The sequence below is a fragment of the Suncus etruscus genome, chromosome X (genome assembly GCF_024139225.1).
Source record: "Suncus etruscus isolate mSunEtr1 chromosome X, mSunEtr1.pri.cur, whole genome shotgun sequence".
NCBI classification, from domain to species: Eukaryota; Metazoa; Chordata; class Mammalia; order Eulipotyphla; family Soricidae; genus Suncus; species Suncus etruscus.
Window position 1 is genome coordinate 94,976,080 of NC_064868.1, and position 13,547 is coordinate 94,989,626.

The following is a 13,547-nucleotide window of genomic DNA, read 5'->3' on the forward strand; positions in this document are numbered from 1 at the left end:
GAAGTAGCCTAGAGCTTGACTTGCTCCTCCTGGGGCCCAAAAGTCACTGGGCTGCCACACCCATGGCCTCTCTGTGTGTCTGAGAGGATTTGTCTGGCGTGGTTTTCCAGAGTGGGGAGAAATCAGTGGTCAGGAGGAGGAAGACCAACTGGATAGCTGAGGACCGTCCTGGAGAACTGGCAGGAGCTCAGAGTCTCAGGGACAGTTTCATTCCATCACCAATGATTCTGGCTTCTATGTACAAACTCTTGGCAGAATGTTCTCACTGAGTCCTACTCTTAGTCTTCCTGCTGCCTGCACAGAGTGCCAGGCTCCAGGCACTGCTGTGAGCAGCTTTACCCCCCCACCCCCTGCTGTGCCCCCCTTCTCCCATTCATTATGTTGAAACAGGGCCTCTCCCACAGGTTTGTATCAGGGTAAAGAGAGAAGAGGAGTCTCCTTTCGGGGCTCTTGACTGTGTGGGCAACGGGTTGGCACCCTGTGCCCATGCCTCATGCCTTGGACTGCCTCTCATCTGTCCACTCCTGCTTCGTGCTTTGCAGCGCTTGCGTCTTTTGCTCATCCACTTGAACGTAGTCTACTCGGTGCTCTTCTGAGAGGAGTTTCTGAAGAGGGAGAGCAAAGGCTGTCATGACACCCAGTGATGCAATACAGTGAAGGACAGCCCTCAGTGCTGGCCTCCTAGGCCTTGCCTAAGCACACATGCAGCCCACGTATACCATTTCCTCACCCACTTATCCAATTGTGACCTAATGTCAGGCTAGCTCTGAGTGTTATAGCACCTGCCTCCTCAGTCTCTCTTATTGCTTTGCCTAGAGTACCACAGGGGAGGCTGCTTCTCTCTACGTGACCCCAGATGGCAGGTAGCACTAAGGCCCTGACTGCCAATGACTATTGCAAGGCCCAGAGATCTTCAGCTGTTGGGCTGAATTGTAGGGCCCTGCCCCTCCAGACTGACACACTTTGGTTTGGTTTGGGGCCAGTTTTGGTGGTGCTCAGGGCTGACTCCTGGCTTGGTGCTCAGGGCTTAGATAAGGCACCTTTAGTACTTGCAGTTCTTTCATTTCTGGCCCTCTTTTCTGGAACTCAGGTCATGAAAGTCAAGGTAAACAGAATGACCAAAAGGCACATGAAAAATGCTTCACAGGGGCCGGGCGGTGGCGCTGGAGGTAAGGTGCCTGCCTTGCCTGCGCTAGCCTAGGACGGACCGCGGTTCGATCCCCCGGCGTCCCATATGGTCCCCCAAGAAGCCAGGAGCAACTTCTGAGTGCATAGCCAGGAGTAACCCCTGAGCGTCACAGGGTGTGGCCCAAAAAAAAAAAAAAAGAAAAATGCTTCACATCACTAATCATCAGGGAGATGCAAATCAAAACAACAATGGGGTACCATGTCACATCACAGAGACTGGCACACATCACAAAGAACAAGAACAATCAAGCTGGAGAAGATGTGGGGAGAAATGAACTCTCACTCACTGCTGGTGGGAATGCCATCTAGTCCAGCCCCTTATGGAAAACAATATGAAGATTCCTCAAAAAACTGGAAATTGAGCTCCCATATGATCTAGCTATACCATTCCTAGGGATATACCCTAGGAACACAAATACACAATTCAAGAATGCCTTCTGCATGCCTATGTTCATTTCAGTGCTATTTACAATACCCAGATGCCCAACAACAGATGAGTAGCTAAAGAAATTGTGGTACATATACACAATGAAATATACTATGCAGATGCCAGGAAAAATGAAGTCATGAAATTTTCCTATACATGAATAGACATGGGAACTATTATGCTGAGTGAAATGAGTCAGAGGGAGAGAGATAGACACAGAATAGTCTCAATCATCTGTGAGATTTAAGAAAAACAAAGATAGTATGGTGATAATACTCAGAGACAATAGAGATGAAGTTTAAAAGGACCAGCCCATGATATGAAGCTTACCACAAAGAGTAGTGAGTGCAGTTAGAGAAATACTACACCAACAACTACCATGATAATGGTAATGAGTGAGAGAAATAGAATGCCTGTCTCAAAGACAGGGAGTGGGGGAGGAGGAAAATGGGGGACATTGAAGGTTGCATTGGTGAAGGGAGGTGTACTTTTTAAATGACTGAAACCCAACTACAAACATGTTTATAATCACGGTGCTTAAATAAATACTAGTCAAGGAAAAGGAGAGTGGGAGATGACTGGGCTTTCACCATGCTGATTTTCCTGTGTGCGACACATATTTGCACAGCACATGTGTCTAGTACACCCTAGACATCAAATGACTTTTGCCAAACATCATGCTGCCAGGCACAATGGAGACAATGCTCAACCCTCTCTCTGAGGTTATATCTGTCCCCTGCTCACCACTCTTTGGGTACAGATAACCCCCTTGCATAGCACCGTGTGGGATACTATTTGAGGTGCAGGGTAGCTCCCATGTAGGAACTAATCCAAAGCCACTGCAGGTTTCAAAGAGGGGCTTTTGATTACGGATCCTGCCTGGCATGTGGGAACACTTTCCAAAGGCGGATTCTGCCTGGCCCAGCTGTCCATCTATCTTCAAAGCTCCCACCCACCCAACGCAATCACAGGAATTCTCTGCCATCAAGTCTGTGTTACCTGCTGCACAGGAGCTGGTGATGCTGAGTTGAAGTCCAGGGCAAGATAGTCCAAGCTGAATTTCTTCGTCAACATCAGAGAGTTCCTGCTCACATTTCTGTGCTCCTCCTAGGAACCAACACCACAGGACTTAGAGTTCAATGGTCTGGTCAGGTTGCTAAGAAGGCCAGTGAGGCCTTAAGACTGCTGTCAGCAGACAGGACATGATGGAGATCTGGGGAATATCTGTAGACTGGCCCACGCATAGTGGTGGGGGTTACATACGAATCATCCAGAGCGATTTACCCTAAAACCAGCTAGTGAAAGTCTCCCCCCTGAATAATTCAGGTGCAGTGCTAAGGGAACTATGACACCTCCCAGGCAGGAGCCCAAAACGGCTGACGAATACCCCGAGCTGATAGACACTTGTTAAGTGTAAGTTAGGTAAGTTAGGTCACTTACCTGGCATGAGTGAGACCTGAGTTCAATGACCTGACCAGCATCTCCCAGTGTCTTCTGAACACTGCTGGGGCAAGCACCAATCTATTGCCTGAGCACTGCCTGAAGTGGCTGCAAGACCCTCTGAGCATTACGGGGTATGGTCCTTTGTTTTTTGGTTTGGGGAATACACCTGGCAGTGCTCAGGGCTTACTCCTGGCTCTGTGTTCAGGGATCATCCTGGTAGGTTTGAGGGACCATATGGGGTGCTGGGGATTGAACTAGGGTCAACAGTGTATAAAGCCAGTGCTTTATCTGCTATATATTATAGCCCTAGGGTGTGGTCCAATTAAGAAAATATTCTTACAGGGACTCCGGGATATCGCAGCAGCTAAAGGAAGCTTGTGAGCATGAGGATATGAGCTTAATCCAGAGTGTGTCAGTCCCTACACACACAGCCAGGTGAAGCTGGTGCAACCAAACTAGTGTGTCATTCCAGTGTACCTCAGTGATGCCAGCAAATGCTGCAACCAGAATGTGCTCAAGCACTCCAGCTAAATTAGTGTGGCTTCTGCTGAGCACTGCTGAGAAATTAAGCACTGTAAGCAAGACTGTGTATGACTCCTGGTCACTGTAGCAACAATGGAGGGAAGAGAAGAGGGGCAGGGAAAACATCTAGCACATCTATACACATGCTAATAAAGACATCCCAGATGCATTTAAAGATCCTTTGCATGAAGTAAACCCTGAACACTCTGGGTAGCGCCTCTCCACAGCCTTGGCATCCAGGCTCAGCACTAGTGCCTCGAGTCCTGTGTTCAGTTTTATGGATCCTCAGTCCCAAGGTGTAGTTGTGTCTGTTCGGATGGTTTCTCTAGAAAATCATCTTGTCTGTACTTTTCACAACACTACTTGTGTCTCACTTTCAGTGTGTTGCTCTACTAGCTCAATGTCATTCATTTCAGGGGAGCTAAGCCAAGAACAGTGAGTTCTTTCATTGTGCCTATCGGTGCCCATGCCTTGCTTCCCATTCGGGGCTCTCACAAGCACTCATGCCTGGGAGGGATAATTCCTAGTTGGGTACTACAGAACAGAGTTGCTGGCTTATAGAGTATGTGTGTCCTCAACTACAGACACTATGACCCAGCTGCTTTGTAAAGAGGCTGTGGTTGTTCCAATCTAAATATTCTGACCACACCCCACCCAGTTCGGGGTGACTCTGAATATTGTCTGGAGTTTCAATGTTTTTCTGACCTGCAATGGGTAAAATGGTTTCATACTGTGGTGGTGGGATTCTCCATGCCCTTGATTACTAATTATTTGACTGACTGGGCACCTTTTTGTATGAACAGGGTCATTTCTTTTTTTCCCCTGTAAGTTCTTGGTTCATGTTATCTGTGTTGTTTTGGTAATTTTTATATTGAACCCACTGATACTTTTATGACTTTTCCTCATATATTCTGGAGAGTAATCATTTGGAATGATTACTGTAATGTAATGTTTACATTATAAACAACTCATACAGACCATAGTTGTGCTTTCCTTTTATATTTATCTTCATGTATATGTATGATATATGTGTTAGCAATGTAGGGAGAGAATCCAAGGACTCACATATATGAGTCACCTCCCACCTTTAGGATTTCTAACCCCTAGCCTAAACCCTACACTCTAAACCAAAGCCTCTCTCCTTGCCAAGTGGCTTGCTTACCCATATGAGTTCATAATTTGTTTCCACATATTTTCTAAAATTACAAAGCCACACCCCACACATTTAAGGAACAATCCAGCTTAAACTGACTTGAAAATATGGTAGTGCAATCAGGATATAATTCATTTCTTGCTGGTTTTGCCTGAATAACCACCCTTTCCTCAATACTTCAGCCTCTTGTCCTATGCCAGTTCTTACATATGTTTGGATCTATCTTCAGATTTCCCTTAGATCCCATTAGCACATATGTTGACCTCTGTACAGGACTAACCTGTACCAATGGCTGAACCTGTCCATTTACTATGATAAATACCTTCCATTTTGTTTCTTCCAGAATCTTGGGTAATCTTGACCCTTGGACTATCTATATACATCGTAGAATTAGTGCCAAAGTTCCACAAATAATTTATTGGTGATTTAGTAGCATAATGTCTTTTAATATTTTAATAATATTTTAATCTTCCAAGGCCTTGCATGTGACTGACCTGAGTTCGATCCCTGTTATTACATGTGGTTCTCTGAGCACTATCAGGAGTGATCCCTGAGCATAGAATCAGAAGTAGTCCCTGAGCAGTTCTTGGGTGTGGCCCCCAAATGAACAAAACTTTATGAATCTTTTTAACCAGATACAGTGGTCTTTCTTTGCATTTTACTCAGCTCCTTAAGATATTTCAATAATATTTTATTACTTCTCCAGTAATTCTCTTATTTTTTAGATTTATCCCTACATACCTAAAGGCTTGTTGCCATTGTAAATAATAGGTTTATATTTTTATTTTCTTGGGGCCATTGAGATAGTACAGGGATTAAGACATTTGCCTTGGGGCCGGGCGGTGGCGCTGGAGGTAAGGTGCCTGCCTTGCCTGCGCTAGCCTAGGACGAACCATGGTTCGATCCCCCGGCGTCCCATATGGTCCCCCAAGCCAGGAGCGACTTCTGAGCGCATAGCCAGGAGTAACCCCTGAGCGTCACTGGGTGTGGCCCAAAAACCAAAAAAACCCAAAAAAAACAAAAAGACATTTGCCTTGCAGACGGCCAGCCCATATTCACTCTCCAGTCCTATATTTGGTTTCCTAAGCCCCATAAGGAGTTATTTCTGAGCACAGGTCCAGGAGAAAGCCCTGAGTACCACTGGGTATGGCATCAAAATGAAATTAAATTCCATTTTCTGTTTGTTACCACTATAAACAAGTTCAACTGTCCTTTGTGTATTAATTATATATCCATTAACCTTGAAAAGAGTTATACTAATCCTAATGATTTCCAGTAAAATAATTTAGATTTTCTGAATATATCACCATCTATTAATAATAACATTGTTTTTATATCCTCCCTTCAATTCTCATTCTTCTCCTTTGTGCATTCAGGTACAAGGTTGAATAAAAAACTCAAAGAAGTAGACAAAGTTGCTTTGAACTTGATTCCAAAGGAACCACCTGTGGTCTATAATTTAACTCACTTATATATTCACTATATAGATTATGTATTAAATATATTAGATAAATTATAATATAATAAATTATATGTTATGTAATATATGTTATATAAATTAAATATATGATATATCCTTTTTATAAGACTATAGACAACTGTATCCTTCATTTACTAATAGATTTTTCTTAAAAGAATAGTTTTTGATGTTCTTAAAACATCAAATATCTAGGAATTCAAAGGTTGTAAAAACATGTCAAAACCTCTAAGTCACTATTGAAAAAAATAGAAAAGGGAAAAGAACACCATGGTACCGGTGAGATAGTATAGAGGACAGAGCACTTGCCTTGCATGCAGGTGACCCAGGTTTGATCTTAGTACCATATACAGACATTGCAGACCGGGGCTGCCTGTAGTAATCCCTGAGCAGAGTCAGGAAAAAAGCCCTGAGCACTGCCTGGTATGGCCCAAAATTAAAAAAAAAAAGGAAAAGGAAAGAAAGGACACCAGAAAATGGGAAAATATTCAATGTACATAGATTGCAAGAATTAACATGGACAAAATGATCATCTTATCTGCAGTGTTATACAGATTTAATGAAGTTCCCATAAAAATTCTGATGACATTCTTCAAAGACTTAGAACAAACTACTAAAATGTATATGGAATCATAATGCTTCCATATATGAAAAGTAATTTTGAGAAAAAAGAAGATGGGAGGTACTATATACACTGAATTTAAAGTATAATGTGAAGCTACAGTTATCAAATTGTGATTCTGAACTAAAGACAGACTCTTAGACTAATAAAACAGAATATAGAGTCCAGAGATAAACCCTCAGGTTTTGGACAATTACTCTATAACAAAGAAACTGAGTACATGATGTGGAACAAGGAAAATCTCTTCAACAAATGGTGCTGGAAAAAAATGGATGGTAACATGTAAGAACATAAAACTCAATCCATATTTCACACAATTCATAAAATTAATTCTCAAAATTAATTCACAAAATTAATTACTTCACAAATTTTCTGAATAAGTAACTCACAAATTTAATGAATTCACAAATTAATTATTGTATGAATAATTAATTCACAAAAAATTAATAAATTTTTTCCATTTGAAATAAAAAGAAACTAGGCATAAAATAAAGACATCCTACCAAATAGGAGAAAACACTAGAATACAATATATGAGATAAAGGGCTAATATCCAAGATATATAAAGCACTCAAACAACTCAACAGTGGTTGGAGCGGTGGTGCAAGTGGTAAGGCATCTTGCCTGCCTGAGCTAGCCTAGGATGGACTGTAGTTTGATCCCCCAGCATCCCATATGGTCCCGCAAGTCAGGAGCGATTTCTGAGTGCATAGCCAGAAGCAACCCCTGAGCGTCACTGGGTGTGGCCCAAAAAACAAAACAAAACTCAATAAAAACAAAAAAACCATAACCCCATCAAAAATTGAAGGATAATAAACAGACATTTCTATAAAGGTATATGGATGGGTCTTTGGGTAACCAGTTAGCATATAAAAAATATCCACTGTCACCTATTATCATGGAAATGAAAGTCACAACAACAAAGAGATATTGCTGCATACAAATAAGAAACCATATAAAAGAAGAGTAAACCACAGAACCTCAATTAAAAAATTTTAAATTAATTTTATAAAAACCACCAGTCTTGGCAGAGATGTGATTAAAAAAAGAAAATTTCATTCACTCTGGTTTTGCCTCTATGGGCAATACTATGGGTATTTCTCAAAATGTAAGAATAGGTCAAAGCATCCTGGAAGTAACTGGGAAGCTGCACTTAGAAATTACTATCTCAGGCTGGAGCGATGGCACAGCAGTAGGGTGTTTGCCTTAGATGTGGCTGACCCAGGACAGACCGCGATTCGATCCCCCTGCGTCCCATATCGTCCTCCATGCCAGGAGGGATTTCTGAGCACATAGCCAGGAGTAACCCCTGAACGTCACTGGGTGTGGCCCAAAATAAAAAAAAAGAAAAGAAATTGCTATCTCAACAACAGTTCAGTACCCTACAAAGTGTTCGGTGCTCTGTTAGGCCCCAGTTTGGTCCAAAGGTATGGCTACAAATGTTACTACACATTTCTTGACCATGCTGTACTATTGTTCTGGCCCCCTCACTATACATACATACATACATATATACATATATATGTATGATTTAGAAAACTCAAACACAATTATTCAAAAAATGGGTAAAGGACATGATTAGAGCTGAGTGTGGCATGAACACCCTCTGTATACTCCTGAGCACTAGCTGGGATCACACCAAACTGAATGAAACTGTGGTAAAATGCTAAAATATGGTTGAATCTTAAAAATATTGTACTAGGTGAAAGATGATAGACACAAAGGGACAAATAAGATTCCATTATATGAAATCCCTAGAGTAAACAAATTCACAAAAGAGAAAGTGGAACAGAGGTTACCAGGGTTGGGGGTAGGGAAAGGATGAATGAGTGAAGTGTTTAATGGGGACCAAATTTCTGTGTTGAGGAATGAACAAGTTCTGGAAACAGACAATCAAATGATGGTTGTGCAAAATTCTGAATGTACTTGATACCATTCTTCATGCACTTAACTGAACATCTAAAAATGGCTTAAATGGTAAATAACATAGATGTTTATTTAACTACAGAAAAAATAACTCCGCAACAAAGTCAGTGAAAAACACTTATACCAATTAGATTCATAACTTCCTCCAAACTCCTTCAGTGGAAGGGGCTGAGGAGCACTGGCACATCCATCCATGGCAACACCACTGAGCACTGCCACAGGAAGTATATGGACCAACTGAACTCATCATCGCACAGACATGCTGTGAGAGAAACGAATTCATCTCAGAGGTGCCACCAGTCCTAGCGCAGCAGAGGTGGCACTCACCAAAAGACAGAATTAGAGTTCTGACTTCCAGGGCCTAGGTTTGTGGGGAGGGTGGGATCCTAATGAAGTAGGTAGTTGAGAGCAGATTTCACACTGTACTATAATGCATAGAACTTCACCCTGACAGAAAGTCTGTCTCACTGAAAGATAATTGGAAAAAGTAAAATTATAACACTATAATAGAACATGGAATGTGACATATCAAATCTAGAATCCTACTAGAAAAGCTGACCAAAATGTGAAAATTTCAATTTGAAAAAAAACACATAAAGTAATGCTCCTTCATCTAAATTTTCTAACTGTGACTGAAGAAAGGACACATTGCTTTAGTCAAACAAAACTTGCTCACTAGGGGGCTGGCAAGGTGGTGCTAGAAGCAAGGTGTCTGCCTTGCAAACGCTAGCCAAGGAAGGACCACAGTTTGATCCCCCAACATCCCATATGGTCCCCCCAAGCCAGGGGCAATTTCTGAGCACTTAGCCAGGAGTAACCACTGAGATTCAAATGGGTGTGGCCCGAAAAACCAAGAAAAAAAACTTGCTCACTAGTCCCTCGCCTAAATTTTTTAAATAGATTTTATAAATCTATAAATTTTATTTTAAATTTGAGGATAAATTTGGGAAGTTATCACCAAAGAAAAAAATGCATATGAATGAGTAAAATCAAATCCAAATTGATATAGGACTGGCATCCAGAATGATAGAAATAAAAGTTATTCGAAAACACTGAAGAAGAGAAATTCTTGAAGCTTCTAATGACAATAGGAATTAGAAGGGGAATCAACACACACCTGCCTGAGGTTCCTAGTAGCTTCTTTATTGTGTCAGCATTCAAGGCTCTTAATCTAGAACTGGTCTAGATGAAGAGAGAGTCACTGACCCAAGATTATCTCCTTGGCCAAGTGAGCAGTGCTACACCATGCTGTGAATGAAGTGTGGGTCCTTCTCAAAGGCACACAGATCCCAGATGGCCTGCTACGTGTGAGAAGCTCCACACAGCTTTTGGGTTCACTCCCCTTCTCTGCTCTTAGAGACCAAGCACAGCTGCTCAGTATCATCTCTAAGCATTTGCTCCTCAACGTTTCCCAAGGGCCCACGTTAAGTGTGAAGAAACATTGGAACGACCACAGCGGATTTGTATCTGAGTTATTTTCCATCTGTCTATAGTTAAGCACACGTACAACACAGTTTTTTGTCAAATAGAAAGGCAAAACAAAACATGCAATTACTTCTCCACTAGCTTACTGTTTGGCAATTTTTTTTGCCTATTATCTTCATATAGAGGGCAGAACTGTCTTCTCAAAAATATTTGTAATCACAGTTATCTTAAACATTGTTTTTCTTAAATAGCTTTCCAAAATGTCTTCATAGAAGCAGAAATTATCCCTAGAGTACCTTCTTTTTGAATCAGAGAGGGCACAGTTGTAGCTAAAATGCCTCAAAAATGCCAGAGGTCTGGGGCCAGAGTGGTGGAGCAGCGATAGGGAGTTTGCCTTGCAAGTGGCTGACCTAGGATGGTTCGATCCCCCAGCGTCCCATATGGTCCCCCAGGCCAGGAGCGATTTCTAAGCACATAGCCAGGAATAACCCCTGAGCATCACTGGGTGTGGCCCAAAAAACAAACCAAAAAAAATGCCAGAGGTGCTAATAGCTCTTTTCTTTCTCCCCTCAAAAATACCAATTCTTGGGGCCGGAGAGGTGATGCTAGAGGTAAGGTGTCTGCCTTGCAAGCGCTAGCCAAGGAAGGACCGCAGTTCGATCCCCCAGTGTCCCATATGGTCCCCCCAAGCCAGGGGCGATTTCTGAGCGCTTAGCCAGGAGTAACCCCTGAGCATCAAACGGGTGTGCCCCCCCCCAAAAAAAAACAAAATAAAATTCTTGGGTTGAAGAGATAATACAGGGTTTAAGGTCTTGACTTGTATGCAGCCAACCAAGGTTTAATTCATATCACATATGGTCCACTGAGCACTGGCAAAAAGGATCCCCGAGCACAGAGTTGGGAGTGAGCCTTGAGCAGCACGTGGCCTCAATAGAAAAGGAAAAAGCAAATTCAAGTTCTCAATAGATTCATAAGTGAAGAGCAAAGAAGGGACAACAAAGTGCAGGAGGGTTCTCTGTAACAACTATGTCCTCAAAGTCGTGCAAAGAGCTAAATATCGCAGAAGAGAAAGTCAGCTGCAAATATGGATTTGTTCCCAGTCTGAAAACATTGCAACCTGCTATTACAATCAAGGGCAGTCTTTCCCAAGAATACGTTTCCTTTATGGTGAACTCATAAGGATATAGATTGGGGTGAAAGGATGTTAAACATATAGGATTACCATTGGGATGTAGCTTTCTTCCTCTTCTCTTGAAACAGGACTGGCAAAAAATCTTGCAGAATTAAAACCATTTCTTTCTGGAGAGAGAAAGCTGGTTCGGTTGCTAAGAGGAAAAATATAGATGAGGTTAAAGCAATGTCTTACAGCTGCTCTGAAAGGCAGCCAGGAACTGACAGAGCCCCGCGGGGCCTCAGCCCTCCCCTTCACACACAACTTCCTTCCGGCCAAAGCAATTCCTGAAGCAGCTCTGGTCCACTTGGGGGCAGATGGCTTCCAATTCGCACAGGAAATTCTTTCCCTTTGTGACCTCTAAACACTTCTGCCTCAGGAGAGTCAAGACTGTACCTGCACTGGCTTGAGCACCAACCGTTATGCTGCAATGGCAGTGAATGCCAGGGGAGGGGCCCAAACTCACCATGGCACTGTGTGGGTCCTGGTTAGAGATACATGTTCCCGGATGGTAGAGAGGTTCCTCAGGTCAAGAGGAGGAGGCCGCGCTACAAGATAATACAGGAGATCTGTGTGGTTAGGGGCCAAGAAGTCAAGACCAGAATGGAGAGTCCAGCACGTCCAATCCCCAAGAACCAGCAGCCTGCAGAGATGGTGGGGCCAGCTTCCAGCCATACTGGCCCCGGCTCAGAGGGAGCAAATGGTCACATGGTGTGCAGGAGATAACTGATGCCTTCAGTCCAGCCCAGGGTTCTTGATGCTTGCTCTATCTATGGGCCTGGGTGTTGGTCTCCCAATCCCCACCACACCACCTCATGTCCTTTTGTCATCAGGGCTTCTAACTGGCTCTCCTCCAGTCTGCTGTCCTAATGTGCCTTCTGCCTACCACACTTTTCCCCTTCCTCCCTCAGCCAGGCATCCTGGCGTCTCTGTTCTCCCTCTACTGAGGGTTGCAAACCTTTATTCTTTCATTCTTGGAGCCCCAGACTGGTTTAGACCACGGGCTGGGCTTGTCTGCAGTCCTGTGCTTACTCCCCATGGTCTAGCCCAGTGATTCTCCATCTTCCACTAAAGCCACTTTATTTTTTCCACCCTCCATAAAGCCCCTTTCTAATCAACATTGCTTCCTTTTGTGGGTCCCTGTTCCACCAGGAAGCTGCCCACCCCCACCTCTCCACTGATGATGTGACACTTGGCAGTGCCCCAGGGGCTATGTAGGTCATGGTTGAGCAATGCATAGGGCCTCTACACGCTCTGGGGGATGGAAGAGCAGCAGATCTGTGTGGTCAGCAGTAGAGACTTAACCAACAAGCCTCCTTCCCCCTCAGCATCCCGCCTTGCACCCCTCCATCAGTGTTGAACTGCACTGGACTGTGTGTGCAAAGACTGTTTCCCATCCTGCCTTGCAGCAGAGCAGAGTTCACTTTCTGAGTCTGGAACCAGCTTCCCAGAAGCCTCGGGTGTGCTGAGAGGGGTACCAGGGCCCTTGGAGAAGGGGCTTTCCTGCCAGTATCACACCACACAGCAGGCTCACCAGATAGCCAAATCCAGGTTCTCCTGCATCTGCATCTCACAGAAACAGCCCCACAGCCCACACCAGCTCCCCTACTTAGGACACTCCATAGCAACCTTGAACACTAGGACCATACACAGCACATGGGCCTTTGCATTGCTATTTTTTTTACAACAAAATGAAAGGTGAAAAAAAGATCTCATTTGGGTGACCCCCTTTCGATTGTCTGCCAGCCACATTCCCAAGGTCACTGAACATCAAGGGAGTGGAGTGAAGCAGTCTCTCCATTGTTAGATTACAATTTATTTTACCCAAAACAAAGATCATCCCCGGGGGCGGGAGAGATAGCATGGAGGTAAGGCATTTGCCTTTCATGCAGAAGGTCATCAGTTCAAATCCCTGTGTCCCAAATGGTCCCCGAGCCTGCCAGGAGCAATTTCTGAGCATGGAGCCAGGAGTAACCCCTGAGCACTGCCGGGTGTGACCCAAAAACTACAAAAAAAAAAAAGATCATCCCTGGTCTCTTTGTATCTGCTTGTTTACACTGGTTTCACCCAAAACAAAGACTGTCTTATATGTAAACCTGGGTAGGACAGGCTCAGGATAGACTGAGCTATCTGCTCTTACTATGTCCTTACTGCCCCACCTGGGGTGGTCTCTGTACACAATAAAAACATTTC

The 13,547-nt window shown here is 43.6% G+C and overlaps 1 protein-coding gene across 1 annotated transcript in view; it reads right to left on the reverse strand.

Annotated features, from left to right (window-relative positions):
- Positions 1-491: 491 nt before the first annotated feature.
- Positions 492-13,547, reverse strand: part of GAB3 (GRB2 associated binding protein 3) — an 80,492-nt gene continuing 67,436 nt past the window's right edge. Inside the window, exons 7-10 of the mRNA XM_049766976.1 lie at positions 11,821-11,902; positions 11,406-11,508; positions 2,615-2,722; positions 492-605 (exon numbers count right to left, since the gene is read on the reverse strand). Coding sequence (XP_049622933.1) covers positions 492-605; positions 2,615-2,722; positions 11,406-11,508; positions 11,821-11,902 — 407 coding nt within the window. The remainder of the gene's footprint in view (positions 606-2,614; positions 2,723-11,405; positions 11,509-11,820; positions 11,903-13,547) is intronic.